Source organism: Lampris incognitus, chromosome 5 (assembly GCF_029633865.1).
Source record: "Lampris incognitus isolate fLamInc1 chromosome 5, fLamInc1.hap2, whole genome shotgun sequence".
Taxonomy (NCBI): domain Eukaryota; kingdom Metazoa; phylum Chordata; class Actinopteri; order Lampriformes; family Lampridae; genus Lampris; species Lampris incognitus.
In genome coordinates, this window is record NC_079215.1 from 68,461,210 (window position 1) to 68,478,299 (window position 17,090).

At 46.6% G+C, this 17,090-nt stretch overlaps 2 protein-coding genes across 3 annotated transcripts in view; one reads left to right on the forward strand and one right to left on the reverse strand.

The window, feature by feature from the left end:
* Window positions 1-826: 826 nt before the first annotated feature.
* gemin6 (gem (nuclear organelle) associated protein 6) lies at window positions 827-7,271 on the reverse strand. The gene is made up of 2 exons (XM_056280959.1): window positions 7,014-7,271; window positions 827-1,545 (listed from the first exon to the last, which is right to left on the reverse strand). Exons 1-2 carry the CDS (start codon window positions 7,139-7,141, stop codon window positions 1,164-1,166), a joined length of 510 nt encoding a protein of 169 aa, XP_056136934.1. The 5' UTR covers window positions 7,142-7,271; the 3' UTR covers window positions 827-1,163.
* A 3,827-nt stretch (window positions 7,272-11,098) lies between these two features.
* The window catches only part of LOC130112521 (EGF-containing fibulin-like extracellular matrix protein 2), an 82,687-nt gene continuing 76,695 nt past the window's right edge, over window positions 11,099-17,090 (forward strand). Inside the window, exons 1-2 of one of the 2 annotated variants that reach the window (XM_056279925.1) lie at window positions 11,099-11,356; window positions 16,057-16,237. In XM_056279925.1, the coding sequence (XP_056135900.1) occupies window positions 11,329-11,356; window positions 16,057-16,237 (209 nt within the window). In that variant the 5' untranslated portion in view covers window positions 11,099-11,328. The remainder of the gene's footprint in view (window positions 11,357-16,056; window positions 16,238-17,090) is intronic. The other variant, XM_056279924.1, reaches the window with a different exon arrangement.

A 17,090-nucleotide genomic window follows, 5' to 3' on the forward strand; every position in this document is an offset into this window, starting at 1 on the left:
ATTAGTGACAAAGCTCGTGTAGAATTAATGACAAAGACCTTTCCACCTCTTGTGAGTCGGGGAGATTACAGCGGTAGATTTGCTTTTAAACTGAATCCCGAATTAAAAACCTACGTTTCATTTTCCAAGGCAGCGGTCGTGGAGATTTACCTGACGGCAGGTTTTCATCCCACCCAAACGTTACACCAGCAGGCCAGTTCCTGCTTTCAGGTTGGATTTGTGTGACGTGTTGAATTGTTGAGTATCTGATGATTGTCTGGGGATACGCTGCAGTAATAACTAGAATCTTTTCCATTTCAGGGGCAACAATTCCACAGCCATTAACGAGGTGCAGAGCTGTCACTGGTGTGTTTAAAGAGTAACTGAACTCTGGACTAGCTGAGTGAGTGTGCTGACGTCTCCAGGTTAGAAACATAGCAGGCTGGTGCTCTGTGGTGTAGTGTAAGCATAGCAGGATAAACACAGCTGCAGATAAAAATAATAATTTATCGGCACTGACTGACAGACAGACAGCACTAACAGAGCCGTTACTACTGCCTCGTTTTAACCCCTACATGGTTTGTGTCCTGAAGACGTCAGCAAACTCACTAAAATGGTCGCGGGTTCGTCTTTAAGACAACAGCTAATCGGCACGTTTCGAAATGACGTCGTTGTTGCCAAGTTTAAGTTACAGACACGACAGACCAAGCTAACAGAAGACCCTCCACAGATACAAACAACTAGGACTTGGGTTCAGCTACGACAGCAAGGTAAGAAAAGACGCTGAACTTCAGGATCGTATCTTAACTTTCCTCCAAGTCAGCTGGACAATTTAAAACAAGTTGCAAAACATTTTTATTCTCATTTAGTGTCACAGTAGTTTACAGCAAATACACAACGCTTCACGCTGTCTGACGTCGGCCAGTCGGCTCCTCCATCTCAAAGGAACTGGAACACTTACGTCCTTCAGTCTGCAAACGCTGTGAAAAGTCAAACTTAACCAGTAAAGGCACTCATAGTGGGAACCAGTTTGTTTAAAGAGCTGCTGGTCTCTGCAGCCAGGCCAGCAGGGGGCAGAAGAGGTCAACGGGCGTGTTGGTCGGGTAACTGCAGGCAATACTCAGCCATTGTTCCCCAAGGTTTCCTGCCCTTGTGGTGAAACATGGAGGCGGTCTGGGTGTCGGTCAGGTGTCCTGCTGCCCGCCGTCCACCTTGGGGTTACTCTCCATCAAACCCTGAACTCTGGCTAGGATGATCTCGTTGGGGCTGCTGCAGTCCTCGACGCCGTACGGTGGGCTAACCGTTAATACGTTAGCGACCCGTAGCACCTCCCCGACCTCCTCCACAGGGACACGGTTCTTCTCCAGCCACTGTCGGAGGCTCCGCTTCCGCTGCCGCAGCTCCTCGGTGCTGAAGGACTGTGCCTTGGAGGGGAGGAAGATGGCGTTGAGACACGCTGCCATGGCGCTGTCCCCTTCCTGCAGGACCTCCACTTCCTCCACAGCGTGACCCATAACCACCGTGACCAGCGCCCCGCCCGCCTCCTGGAAGTTCACCAAGACTACACTGTGGAAGGAAACAAAGACATTTAAGGATCCAATGAATAAAAAATGAGCCGGACCGTCAGATGGAGGTTCAGTAGTAAAACACTGAGGTTCGTGGTATTCCCTACTTTTCCAGCCACCACAGGGAATATATTACCAGTTTTCCTGGGCGAGTAACGTGTCACCACTGTAATCAGTGATTTCTACTGGAGGTAAGAGAAATACCAGATATAACTGTAATCCAAACAGTTTGTCTAGCTTGCTAGGATTGATTTTGACACCTAGCCAAACCACAAGTGGTATAACAAAACCTTCCCCCTCAAATAATCCTACAGAATATTCACGGCCTTAATCCCCAAATACAATCCAGCCACTTCCAACAGTCCTGATAGGAATGGAGAGCCCAAGTCAGATGAAAACCATAAGGAAAACATACCAGCTGCTCACAGTTGTAAAGTAGTAAACTCCAAGTAAACGCAAGGCGCTCTTGAACTCAAAAGAGCACCTTGCGTTTACATATATATAGATGTATATATAGATATATATAGATATATATAGATGTATATATAGATATAGATGTATATATAGATATATATAGATGTATATATAGATGTATATATAGATATATATAGATGTATATACAGATGTATATATAGATGTATATAGATATATATAGATATATATATAGATGTATATATAGATGTATATATAGATGTATATATAGATATATATATAGATGTATATATAGATGTATATATAGATATATATATAGATATATATGTGGATGTATTTTTTTCTAAACAAGCATTTTGATACTCCAGAGAGCAAGGGAACAGCATTATAGTGTCAGAATCACTGCGTTATGACACAATTACTTTTCTCCTAAAACAGACTTGGATGGACATTATTAGGAACCTGGGACAAGTGTGGGAAGAGACCTCCCACTGCACTGGCAAATCATCTCGCTGTCCACCTACTGGGGAGGGGGCATTATTCCCAGGGGATTACATACTGCTAAATTCCCCTCCTTCAGCTGCGAGGATGCAGCTTTTAAGAAGAAATGGGACTGTAGACTGAACAAGCGCTCCGTGGACCTGGTCCTGCTGCTGACTGAAGAGGCCAAGACAGACCGAGCCACTCTGAAGGAGCCACTCCAGGATTTAGAAGAACACAACAGAATACTCTTCACCAGTCATTCTGTACATATGTGCAAATGAAATCCTCTCTCTGCATGTAACCCATCTTAGCTGTGTAGCTAGGAGCAGCGGGCAGCCGCCGTGCAGCACCCGGGGACCGACTCCAGTTATTTCTTCCTATTGCCTTGCTCAGGGGCACAGGCAGTAGTATTAACCCTAACATGCCTGTCTTTTTGATGGTGGGCGGAAACAGGAGCACCCGGAGGAAACCCACTTAGACACAGGGAGAACACGCAAACTCCACACAGACAAGACCTGGGACAGCCTGGGGTTCGAGCCCAGGACCTTCTGGCTGTGAGGCAACAGCGCTAACCACTGGGCCGTGGAGCGTCGATGGGTCATGTGAGCAACACTTAAAACCCCTTTTGAAGAAGTTTACTAGCGAGTTGAAGAAACTCGAGCCCATCATTAAGCAGATAAGTTCAAGAGGGATGAAGAAAAATACATCCGGGACCAGGGACCAGGGCCCAGTCCCTTTTCTTATTTTTACCCCTACCCCTCTTTTCCAAGTGCCCCTCGGAGCAGAGCTACAAGGGCTAGTGGATGAACTCTTCCCCTATGAAATGGGACAACCCTGACAGTTCATCAGTAGTCACTGATGACGTTTACGTAAACAGGCACAACGGGTTTGGACATTTCGACCCCGCGATGGCGTCCTCAGCTGTGGCGATGTCGCCTGCGTGGCCTATAGGCATCCTTTTGCGGTTGTCAACGGCAAATCGGAGAAAGGTAAGGAAAACAAGATGTCTTCAACACCTAGTAATGCTAGTGGATCAGCTTTAGGTATGTAGGGTAGCCTGCAAACAAGTTTTGTTGTCGTTAGCCTAGCTACCCAACATGCTAGCTACCTAGTATAGTGGCTTGGGGACTGACGTTGATGTTGGAGCAACAATTTGTGGTACAGACGTAATGTCAAATAAACGACCCTTTACTGATTTGTGTGTTGACTGTGTGATGATGTGTGTGCATGCAGGTCTGACAGGACAGAACACCGTACACATGTGCTGTATGTTGCTGTTGACGTGTTTGGTTTGGGAGATGGGGAAATGCCACATTTCCTGCAGTGTCACCAAGTAAAAGTCCTTCCAGTTCAGGCTAAATTGTGTGAACTTGTTTCCTGTTCCAGAACGGTCATCCAGCGTCATACTGCAAGCTGAGTCACAACATGCCCACCGTCCTGCGCTTGTGGCTCGACGTTGAGACCGAGCTGAGGCAGGACTTCTGCCTCGGTAGAGGAGCCAAGCATGGCTTGCAGAGGCTCCTACAGAGAGAACAGGACCGTAGCTGGGGTAACCAGCTGGAGGTCCTGACCTACATTTAATGGCTGGCTCATAGACTGTCCTCCTATCAGGCTGGATCCAGTGGTCTTCAATGTGCCAAAATCCACAGTCCACCACGTCATCCACAAAGTTGCACAACACCAACCTAAAGTGAGCCATCTGTTTCCCACAGGAAGGGGAGCTTCATGCGGTTGGGCAAGGACTTGTCCAGCTATCAGGAAGCCCCGCCTTCAACAACGTTGTGGGTGCAATAGATGCTGCTGTCACATCAGGATCAACCCCCACCCCCACCTCCACCCCCCCACACACAACACCGAATACTATTTGAATGACAAAGGACTCGTTTCAATAAACATGCAGGTAATTTGGGATTCCAGTGGAAGACGCCTTGCTATCTGTTGGCTACCCAGGGTGGCTCATGACACAAGCATCAGGAAGAAGAACAGTAGCTTTTCTAGGGCAAGACGCTACCTCCCATGGGTCACACCCTTCTGGGTGATGGTGGCGATCCCCGTTTGGACACACCAATATCCCTAATCACACCTTCCTCACAAGGAGCCCACATGTATGGACACATACAGGGGCACTTCAATTATGATCACTCCAGGGGGCGCAGCACAGTGGAAAGGGCTTTGGAGACCAGATGGAGGTCTACCCTTTTCCCGAGCCTTGGAGGTTAAACTCACACTTGCACCTCTGGTTACTGCATCCTGTGACTTGCCACACAACGTTGTCTGGGTGATGAGGACGTGCTGGAGCCAGGTGCAGATGTTGCACAGGCCATCCTTGACCCCCCCCCCCCCAACCTCCCCGGGAGCCCCTAGCAGAGAAGAGCTCTGGGAACCACAAGGGACAGACTGGCTGCCTTGGTCTCAGACCCTGTGCAAGCCCCATGCTGTCTGTGATCCAGAATGTTATCTATGTTGAAACCGCTTAAAACCATTTATTTGGCATGTTCCAGTTTTGCTTTGATGCACAAAGCTGAGGGAAGTGTACACGTTATGTCCCCAAGTAGTACTTCATGTATTTGGTCCTACACAGCTTTTCATACTGCAATATCTGTCCTGGGAGTTGTACTCTTTACGTTGTATGTCCCAGGAACCGAAGTACTAGCTACCTGGAGAACTGGTGTGGCTACATGCGAAAATATTCATCCTCACAATCTGCATTTTATTAGCTCACTGGCATCACACCGGAACACTCTTATCGCCTAGCAACACTGAACACTGTCATATCTGCATTTTATTAGCTCACTGGCATCACACTGGAACACTCTTATCACCTAGCAACACTGAATACTGTCATATCTGCATTTTATTAGCTCACTGGCATCACACTGGAACACTCTTATCACCTAGCAACACTGAATACTGTCATATCTGCATTTTATTAGCTCACTGGCATCACACCGGAACACTCTTATCGCCTAGCAACACTGAATACTGTTATATCTGCATTTTATTTGCTCACTGGCATCACACTGGAACACTCTTATCGCCTAGCAACACTGAATACTGTCATATCTGCATTTTACTAGCTCACTGGCATCACACCAGAACACTCTTATCACCTAGCAACACTGAATACTGTCATATCTGCATTTTATTAGCTCACTGGCATCACACTGGAACACTCTTATCGCCTAGCAACACTGAATACTGTCATATCTGCATTTTATTAGCTCACTGGCATCACACTGGAACACTCTTATCGCCTAGCAACACTGAATACTGTCATATCTGCATTTTATTAGCTCACTGGCATCACACTGGAACACTCTTATCGCCTAGCAACACTGAATACTGTCATATCTGCATTTTATTAGCTCACTGGCATCACACCGGAACATTCTTATCGCCTAGCAACACTGAACACTGTTATATCTGCATTTTATTTGCTCACTGGCATCACACCAGAACACTCTTACCGCCTAGCAACACTGAACACTGTTATATCTGCATTTTATTTGCTCACTGGCATCACACCAGAACACTCTTATCGCCTAGCAACACTGAACACTGTCATATCTGCATTTTATTAGCTCACTGGCATCACACCGGAACATTCTTATCGCCTAGCAACACTGAACACTGTCATATCTGCATTTTATTTGCTCACTGGCATCACACCAGAACACTCTTATCGCCTAGCAACACTGAACACTGTCATATCTGCATTTTATTAGCTCACTGGCACCACATTCTTACTACACTACTACTACTACTTTCGGCTGCTCCCGTTAGGGGGCGCCACAGCGGATCATCCGTTTCCATCTCTTCCTGTCCTCTGCATCTTCCTCTGTCACACCAGCCACCTGCATGTCCTCCCTCACCACCTCCATAAGCCTCCTCTTTGGCCTTCCTCTTCTCCTCTTCCCTGGCAGCTCCATATTCAGCATCCTTCTCCCAGTATACCCAGCATCTCTCCTCCACACATGTCCAAACCATCTCCATCTTGTCTCTCTTGCTTTGTCTCCAAACCGTCCAACCTGAGCTGTCCCTCTAATATACTCCTTCCTAATCCTGTCCTTCTTCATCACTCCCAGTGAAAATCTTATCATCTTCATCTCTGCCACCTCCAGCTCCTCCACCTCCTGTCTTTTCATCAGTGCCACTGTCTCCAAACCATATAACATAGCTGGTCTCACCACCATCTTGTAAACCTTCCCTTTAACTCTTGCTGGTACCCTTCTGGCGCGCGCCCCTCCTGACAGACGTGATTAACTTTCCTTAATAAAGGCACGAGCTGAGCCACGTGCACACAGCCTCACTAGAGGACCACACACGCAGCACGAGGACAACACAAACACCGGCAGGCCATCAGCTAATGAAAGCAGCAGGTAAGGAGGATGCAGACCGGTTCCGGGACTAACTTACTTGTCGGACAGTTTCATTTTAGACGGCTGATCAGGTCTCACTGTGAAAGAGGTTTTAGCTGAAATGGTTTATGACGTGTGTTTCCGGTTTGTGGTCCGTGTGTAGTTGTGTTGTGTTGTGTTGTGTTGTGTTGTGTACCTGGCGGACACCGGGTCCACGGTGTAGAGCCAGCCGCGGTGCCGCTGCTGGTGGTGCGCCGTCACCGCCACCTCTTTATGGACCAGCCGGGTCCAGTCGGACGGGCTCAGCGCGCTCCACACCGGCATGACGGGACCAGAAACAAACACACACCGGCGGAAACACGACGCTGCGTCCCAGCAACAAACACACACCGGCGGAAACACGACGCTGTGTCGCAACAAACACACACCGGCGGAAACACGACGCGGTGTCCCAGCAAACACACACCGGCGGAAACACGACGCGGTGTCCCAGCAAACACACACCGGCGGAAACACGACGCGGTGTCCCAACAAACACACACCGGCGGAAACACGACGCGGTGCCTCAGCAAACACACACCGGCGGAAACACGACGCTGTGTCTGTAAAACGTTCCGTCTCTCTTCTCTTCTACAGGCTTGGTATATAGGCGCCTCCAAGACGCTGCTGCCCTCTAGCGGTGATAATCAGGTAGAGGCGACACGACGCGGTGTCGCAACAAACACACACCGGCGGAAACACGACGCGGTGTCCCAACAAACACACACCGGCGGAAACACGACGCGGTGTCGCAACAAACACACACCGGCGGAAACACGACGCGGTGTCCCAACAAACACACACCGGCGGAAACACGACGCGGTGTCTCAGCAAACACACACCGGCGGAAACACGACGCTGTGTCTCAACAAACACACACCGGCGGAAACACGACGCGGTGTCCCAACAAACACACACCGGCGGAAACACGACGCGGTGTCCCAGCAAACACACACCGGCGGAAACACGACGCTGTGTCTCAACAAACACACACCGGCGGAAACACGACGCTGTGTCTGTAAAACGTTCCGTCTCTCTTCTCTTCTACAGGCTTGGTATATAGGCGCCTCCAAGACGCTGCTGCCCTCTAGCGGTGATAATCAGGTAGAGGCGACACGACGCGGTGTCGCAACAAACACACACCGGCGGAAACACGACGCTGTGTCTGTAAAACGTTCCGTCTCTCTTCTCTTCTACAGGCTTGGTATATAGGCGCCTCCAAGACGCTGCTGCCCTCTAGCGGTGATAATCAGGTAGAGGCGACACGACGCGGTGTCGCAACAAACACACACCGGCGGAAACACGACGCGGTGTCCCAGAAACACACACCGGCGGAAACACGACGCGGTGTCCCAGCAAACACACACCGGCGGAAACACGACGCGGTGTCTCAACAAACACACACCGGCGGAAACACGACGCTGTGTCTCAGCAAACACACACCGGCGGAAACACGACGCGGTGTCCCAGCAAACACACACCGGCGGAAGCAAACACACCGGCGGAAACACGACGCTGTGTCGCAACAAACACACACCGGCGGAAACACGACGCGGTGCCTCAGCAAACACACACCGGCGGAAACACGACGCAGTGTCCCAACAAACACACACCGGCGGAAACACGACGCTGTGTCTCAGCAAACACACACCGGCGGAAACACGACGCTGTGTCCCAACAAACACACACCGGCGGAAACACGACGCTGTGCCTCAACAAACACACACCGGCGGAAACACGACGCTGTGTCCCAACAAACACACACCGGCGGAAACACGACGCGGTGTCTCAACAAACACACACCGGCGGAAACACGACGCGGTGCCTCAGCAAACACACACCGGCGGAAACACGACGCTGTGTCGCAACAAACACACACCGGCGGAAACACGACGCGGTGTCCCAGAAACACACACCGGCGGAAACACGACGCTGTGCCTCAGCAAACACACACCGGCGGAAACACGACGCTATGTCTGTTAAAACGTTCCGTCTCTCTTCTCTTCTCTTCTCTTCTACAGGCTTGGTATATAGGCGCCTCCAAGACGCTGCTGCCCTCTAGCGGTGATAATCAGGTAGAGGCGACGTGAGCCATTTAACGCAGCACAATATTTCCATTATAGAAACAAAGGTAGACAGAATACATAAATAAAATACATGGGGGATCTACAAAAGGTACATATGTAAGTATATAAATATAATCAAAAGGTACATACGTAAGTATATAAATATAATCAAAAGGTACATATGTAAGTACTGTAACGTGCATGGATAAGGAGACACGCTGGCCGCTGGCTGGCGGGTCTGACCCTTTAGTCGAGCGGTTAGCGATGCCTCCTGCGGTGCGGGCGATACGGGTTCGTTTCCCGGCCGCGGCAGTTCCTGTGATTGAGTTGTCCCCCGAGTTCGCTACAGTATATAAATATAATCAAAAGGTACATACATAAATATAATCATTTCTAAGTCTCCGGGCAGAGAAGAAGAGAAAGGCCTGTAACCATGGGGACATACATCAAAACAACAATAAACGAGACGTATCTCCATCCATCCACCCATCCATCCATTATCCAAACCGCTCATCCTGCTGTCAGGGTGGCGGGATGCTGCAGCCTATCCCAGCAGCCACTGGGCGGCAGGCGGGGAGACAGCCTGGACAGGCTGCCAGGCCATCAGGGGGCGCTATCTGCTGTTCTGTCAGAATACATTCTTTCAAGAGATGAGAAAAATAATTTCCCATCCTGCTCTCTGTTCGCAGACGGACAGACAGACGGACGGACGGACGGACGGACAGACAGACGTGCGCACTAAACATCACCTCAGAGAACTGTATTGGTGGCCCAAAATGGACTCCCAGATAGAGACATTGATTAAGAACTGTACAACCTGCAGACAGAATGATAAGTCGACTGTAACTCATGATGCTCCACTCCAAACCGTTCCTCTATCAGCTGCTGCCTGGGAAAAGGTTTCCGTGGACATCGTAGGTCCATTTGAGATAGCACCTGCTGATTGCAGATATGCCATAACACTGGTAGACTACTTTAGTAACTGGCCTGAAGTAGCCTTTGCTCCCCGTGCTGACACAGCTACTGTCATCCAGTTCCTGACCACTGTTTTCTCTTGAGACGGGAATCCAAAAGAACTGATCAGTGATAATGGACCTCAATTCCTCTCCTTTCAGTTCTCTGACTTTATCAAAAAGAGGGAAATCAGACACCTGAGATCTCCAGTTTATTATCCAAGAGCCAATGGAGAAGTTGAGAGATTCAACAGAAGCCTTAAAGACTGCCTACACACTGCATCAATCCAAAGAGAACCCTGGAAATCCTTCGTGAGAACGTACCTGATGGTAAGTTCTCAGGAATGATTACAGAGCAACGCCACATTCTACGACTGGGGTATCCCCTTGAGAACTGCTCCATGGTCGACGAATGAAAACAAAGCTACAGGTGATGGAGATGTCTGTACCTCCGATGGACACGCTGTGCGTGAAAGAGTGAAGCAAAAACAAGTGAAGATGAAAGAATACACGGATGCTCACAGACACGCCAAATCAACCGATTTCCAGTCCGGTGACAAAGTACGGATTAGGAAGCCATGGAAGGTAAAGAAAGGAGAACTGAAGTTCACAAAATCAAGGACTGTTGTGACAAAGAAAGGAACAAACACTTACTTGCTGGATGATGGAGGGATCTGGAACGCCTCACGCTTATCTGCACTGCCAGAGTTGAGCTCGGATACTGGCTCTGACAGAGCAATGGACTGTACTAAACCAGAGACTGATAAACCACCTGACTCTAACTCTGGTAAACAGCTCAGGTTTACCAGGATTAGAAATCCACCTCGCTGGACCAGACACTTTGTCATGGGAAAGTGAAAAAAAAAAAAACTTCTGACTAATGTGGGGAGGGAAAAGTGGATGATGTTACTGGGTCACATGCATTATGCAGAGTGTAACGCTGTCAGTTCTAATCTGAGGTACTAGAAGTGTTCTTTGTTCAAAAGGGGACGATGTTGTGTCCCTATGCATTGTGTTCTGTTAACGCTGTTTACGTCGGAGACCGCTAGGTGGCACTACTGGTTAATGTGTTCCGGGTACAGTGAGTTACGCATGTGTAGAAGGAGAAGAAAATGTGTCGAAAGTAAAGGACGCGCTCCGCTGTTCCTGCGCTTCGTGTGTTGCTGTGTGATACTGAACCAGCCAGACAACACGAGTGTTATGAAACCTTATCTCAGTCTCTTACGGTAACTGATTTAGCCGGGACGATTTGAGGAGGGGGTTTGGGAGGGGGGGGGTAGTGTAACCAACAGGCCTTCTGACCCACCCTCCATACCAGTTGGTGGCGGTAATGTGCTAATTCGTTGTTCGCCAACCGCCAATAAAGACGAGGAAGAAGAAGAAGAAGAAGCACTGGGTATTAGCATAATCGAGCTCGCGGCTAGCAGCGCGTGTGTGATTGGACCCGGTGAAGATGCCCAGACACGGCCGGCACGGCGGAGGTACCGTCACAGGTCCACCACATTCTTTCACTAGCAACGCAGCTTTCATTAACATCCCAACAGTTTCCCATCCTTCCGCTGAATTAGCAGAACGCCGCGCGGCTAACTGCCGTGTCGTTCTGGTGCTCGTGCGGTCCGGTCCACTTCAGACCCGCAGACACTGGGCTAACCACATGTCCCCTGGTCCGGAACCAGCTCGATGTAGCGCTCCGCCGACGGCCGGAGCAGCGGAGCGAACCCAGCACACGTTCCTGTCGTGAGACGCGATGCAGTGGCCCGGCTTCACCTCTTGAGGGCGCCAGTTCCACTTTCATTATAAAGCTCGTCTCTTGTAATAAACATGTAATTAAACCTCATGGAAACGCAGCCTCGGGTACACAACGGGCTTATCAAACCACAAAGCCGACACATGAGTAGATAGCGTGTTTATAACACATGAGTAGCTATAGTGTTTATAACACGTGAGTAGATAAGAGTGTTTATAACAAATGAGTAGATATAGTGTTTATAACAAATGACTGGATAGCGTGTTTATAACAAATGAGTAGATAGATTGTTTATAACAAATGAGTAGATAGTGTTTATAACAAATGAGTAGATATAGATTGTTTATAACAAATGAGTAGATAAGAGTGTTTATAACGAATGAGTAGATAGCGTGTTTATAACGAATGAGTAGATAGTGTTTATAACAAATGAGTAGATATAGTGTTTACAACAAATGAGTAGATAGCGTGTTTATAACAAATGAGTAGATAGTGTTTATAACAAATGAGTAGATAGTTTTATAAAAATTAGTTTTACTACAAATGAGTAGATAGCGTGTTTATAACAAATGAGTAGATAGATTGTTTATAACAAATGAGTAGATAGTGTTTATAACAAATTAGTAGATAGTTTTATAACAAGTGAGTAGATAGTTTATAACAAATTAGTAGATAAAGTGTTTATAACAAATGAGTAGATAGTTTTATTACAAATGAGCTGAGTGTTTATAACAAATGAGTGGATAGTTTTATAACAAATGAGTAGATAGCGTGTTTATAACAAATGAGTAGATAGAGTGTTTATAACAAATGAGTAGATAGATTGTTTATAACAAATGAGTGGATAGAGTCTTTATAACAGATTAGTAGATAGTTTTATAACAAGGGAGTAGATAGTTTATAACAAATGTGTATAGATTGTTTATAACAAATGAGTAGATAGTTTTATAACAAATGAGTAGAGTGTTTATAACAAATGAGTAGATAGTTTTATAACACATGAATAGATAGTGTTTATAACAAATGAGTAGATAGTTTATAACAAATGTGTAGATTTTTATTATAAATGAGTAGATAGTTTATAACAAATGAGTAGATAATAGATTGTTTATAACAAATGAGTAGATAGTGTTTATAACAAATGTGTAGATTGTTTATTACAAATGAGTAGATATTTTATAACATATGAGTAGCTAGATTGTTTATAACAAATCAGTAGATAGTGTTTATAACAAATGAGTATATTGTTTATTACAAATGAGTAGATAATAGATAGTTTATAACAAATGAGTACATAGTGTTTATAACAAATGAGTAGATTGTTTATTTCAAATGAGTAGATAGTTTATAACATATGAGTAGCTAGATTGTTTATAACAAATCAGTATATAGTGTTTATAACAAATGAGTATATTGTTTATTACAAATGAGTAGATGATAGTTTATAACAAATGAATACATAGTATATTTAACAGATGAGTAGATTGTTTATTACAAATGAGTAGATAGTTTATAACATATGAGTAGCTCGATTGTTTATAACAAATGAGTAGATGGATTGTTTGAGTGTCTGAGACTGAGGCGACTCAGTGGCCTTGGTACTAAATATAATTCAGCTACATCACAGAAGGTTGAATAAGTTCATCTGCACACAACGTTCACTGTTTCATCATCATCTAAGTGACCTCTTCAGTCTCACCTGACTGCAGATACCCCACCCTTATAAACAACACAGTGGCAAAACAATAATAATAACAATAATAACCACAACAACAACAACAACAACAATAATGATAATAGTAACACTGGTCAACACAGTTTTTCTTGCATGGGGTTTTTCAATGGATTCTAGCTAACGTTTGGGTGCTGGATCCAAATCTGGCATTAGTTTTTGCCTATCACATCAGGTTTTTGAACTATGAAAAATCATTATTTTTGAGAAAACAGCAATTTTACACTCGAAGTTAAAAAAACACTGTTGCATTGGAAGATCGATAGATGCAAAAATGATTACAATGAATAACTAAACACTCAGCCTGGCATGAAATTACTTAGGAAATGAATAGGGGTCATTTTTATCCCCACCAAGATTGCCAGACTAGATGGTCAACTTTTGTAAAATCCTGAATAAGGAGCACACAGATAGCACAGAAACTTGATGTGACAGAGCAAATCTGAGCTCAGATTTGGGTTCAGCAGCCCAACATTAGCCAGAAACAGTTTCCAAAGTCCATGCAAGAAAAAAAACACTATATTTTTGTAGACCAGTGTAATACATTTTATTTGTGGGCGTCTTTCAGAGCACTCAAGGACACCTTACAGAACGCAGTAAAAAACAAGCAGCACTGTATCAGACAGCGTAAAATCAAAACAAAGCAGGTAAACAGTAAAAAGTTAACACAACAGATAAGTATACAATCATCATCTGCACAAAACTCAGTGCGGCGTGGATCAGGCTGAATATGCCAGTTTGAAAAGGTGCGTTTTGAGATGGGATGTGAAGGTTGTAAGAGAGTCAGTGTTGTGAAGGTCTTGTGGGAGAGAGCTCCACAGGCGGGGGGCAGAATAACTGAAGGCTCTAGACCCCGTGGTAGTCCAGCGGGCCGATGGTGTAGTGAGCTGGAGAGCAGAAGAGGATGTTAGACTGTGGGAGGGTGTGTGGATATGAAGGAGTTCTGGTAATAATGAGCTAAACCAACAACAAGTTTCAAATGCACATTGCTGTGACCGTTAACTAGAGTTACAATGGTCATGTGTGCTATTCACTGAGGGTTGGGGAATAGTTGCAATCACAGCATTGGAAGATGGTGACAGATGTACTCTTAGCATCCCCCCCCCCCCGGTTCAGGGATGGTTGTTTCCTCTTCCCATAGATGGCCTCTTTGACTCCCCGTTCAAACCAGCGTTCCTCCCTATCAAGGATGTGCACATCCTCATCCCTGAAAGAGTGGCCACTGGTCTGTAGATGGTGTAGACTGTGGAGTCCTGGCCTGTAGATGGTGTAGACTGTGGAGTCCTGGTCTGTAGATGGTGTAGACTGTGGAGTCCTGGCCTGTAGATGGTGTAGACTGGAGTCCTGGTCTGTAGATGGTGTAGACTGTGGAGTTCTGGTCTGTAGATGGTGTAGACTGTGGAGTTCTGGTCTGTAGATGGTGTAGACTGTGGAGTCCTGGTCTGTAGATGGTGTAGACTGTGGAGTCCTGATCTGTAGATGGTGTAGACTGTGGAGTCCTGGTCTGTAGATGGTGTAGACTGTGGAGCTCTGGTCTGTAGATGGTGTAGACTGTGGAGTCCTGGTCTGTAGATGGTGTAGACTGTGGAGCCCTGGCCTGACGTGTTAGCTCTCCTGTGTTGTGTCATCCTCTTGGCCAGCATCTGTTTAGTTTCCCCAATGTACAAGTCACGGCAGTCCTCCTGGCACTTAACAGCTACACTATATTGCTCTGTTTGTGCTGGGGGACCCGAACCTTGGGGTGGACCAACTTCTGGAGCAGCATGTTTTGGGGGTTGAAAGCAACTGAGACAGAGAGCAACCATCCCTGAACCGAGTGGGCGGGGCCTAAGAGTAAATATGTCACCATCTTACAATGCTGTGATTGCAAACATTCCCCAATCCTCTGTGAACAGTACACATGACCATTGTAACTCCAGTTAATGGCCACACCCATATTTGCATATGAAACTGGTCGTTGGTTTGGGTCGTTATGCCACTGTATTGTTTATAAGGGTGGGGCACCTGCAGTCACTGTATTGTTTATAAGGGTGGGGACTCCTGCAGTCACTGTATTGTTTATAAGGGTGGGGACTCCTGCAGTCACTGTATTGTTTATAAGGGTGGGGACTCCTGCAGTCACTGTATTGTTTATAAGGGTGGGGACACCTGCACTCACTGTATTGTTTATAAGGGTGGGGTACCTGCAGTCACTGTATTGTTTATAAGGGTGGGGCACCTGCAGTCACTGTATTGTTTATAAGGGTGGGGACACCTGCAGTCACTGTATTGTTTATAAGGGTGGGGACTCCTGCAGTCACTGTATTGTTTATAAGGGTGGGGTACCTGCAGTCACTGTATTGTTTATAAGGGTGGGGGTACCTGCAGTCACTGTATTGTTGGCATCCAGTGCTTCACCTGTGCCCCCGTCCATAGGGTAGATGGTTGTGTCAGGAAGGGCATCCGACAAGACATTTTGCCAAATCAGTATGTGGATTGACAAGACCATGCTGGATAGGTCGTGGCCAGCATTGATGCTGTGCCCTCACAGGGTCCTGATGGAAACTGAGAAGTCTGCTGTGGCGACCCCTGAGAAAGAGGGAACAAGCTGAAAGGAGAAGAAGATGATGATAATACCCTTCTTATTTAGTATCATGTGATAATGATGGTAGAACCTTTAGCCAGTTTCCTGTTTATGTAAAACCTTGTTTTTTCTGCCTTAGAGAGCAAGGTTTATGTGGGAAACCTCGGGACGGGTGCAGGGAAGGGAGAGCTGGAGCGGGCCTTCGGATACTATGGCCCCCTCAGGACTGTGTGGATAGCCCGGAACCCGGCAGGCTTCGCCTTCGTGGAGTTTGAAGACCCAAGAGACGCTGAAGACGCAGTCCGTGGATTAGATGGCAAGTAAGTACTGTTTTACCTGCTGTTCTGACCACAGTAGTCAAACTGACTTCCGCTGGCGCCTAGCATGGCTGACTCAGTGTCAAGTCACTTTTATTTGTATCGCCATATATCATAAATTAAAAATTTGCCCCAGGGGGCTTTACATCATGACAACATCCGGTCCTTAGACCCTTGCATCAGATAAGGGAAAACTCCCTAAAAAACCCTTTAACAGGGAGAAAACACAGGCAGAAACCTCGGGGAGAGAAACAGAGGAGGGATCTCTCTAGAGGAGGATCTCTCTCCCAAGATGGACAGACTTGCAATGGATGTTGTGTGTACAGAATAAAACACAATTTACACAATACAACACTGAAAGAGGATAAGAGAATTATAATGGAATTATAGATATATGAGGAACAAGACAAAGAGGACGCCAAGCAATGTCCAGACCCGGAACAGCCTAGGACCTGAGCCACGTGAACACAGTCACCATGTACACCTGGCAGGAGGACAGACTAAAAATGCACACAGGGGAGACTCACATCACACCATTCACATACAAGAGACAAGAGACAAGAGACAAAGAAATGCATTAGTCACACATCAGAGAGCGAGAAGGATACAACATTTAGTAAGGGTAACACAACTATGTGGTTTTATAAGATATACAAAAATGTGATGAGAAGGATGCCACGCGGTGTCCAGGAGACAGCCACAGACTACACATGCCCACGGGGAAGACTTGCGTCACACCGTGCACATACACAGGAGAAGACACCATTCAGGGAGAGAGAAAAGACATGGCAGAAATGAACTGTTGCAGTAGTCAATAATGATAGTAGAAACACAGAAGTAAAGTCCATAGCGAGTA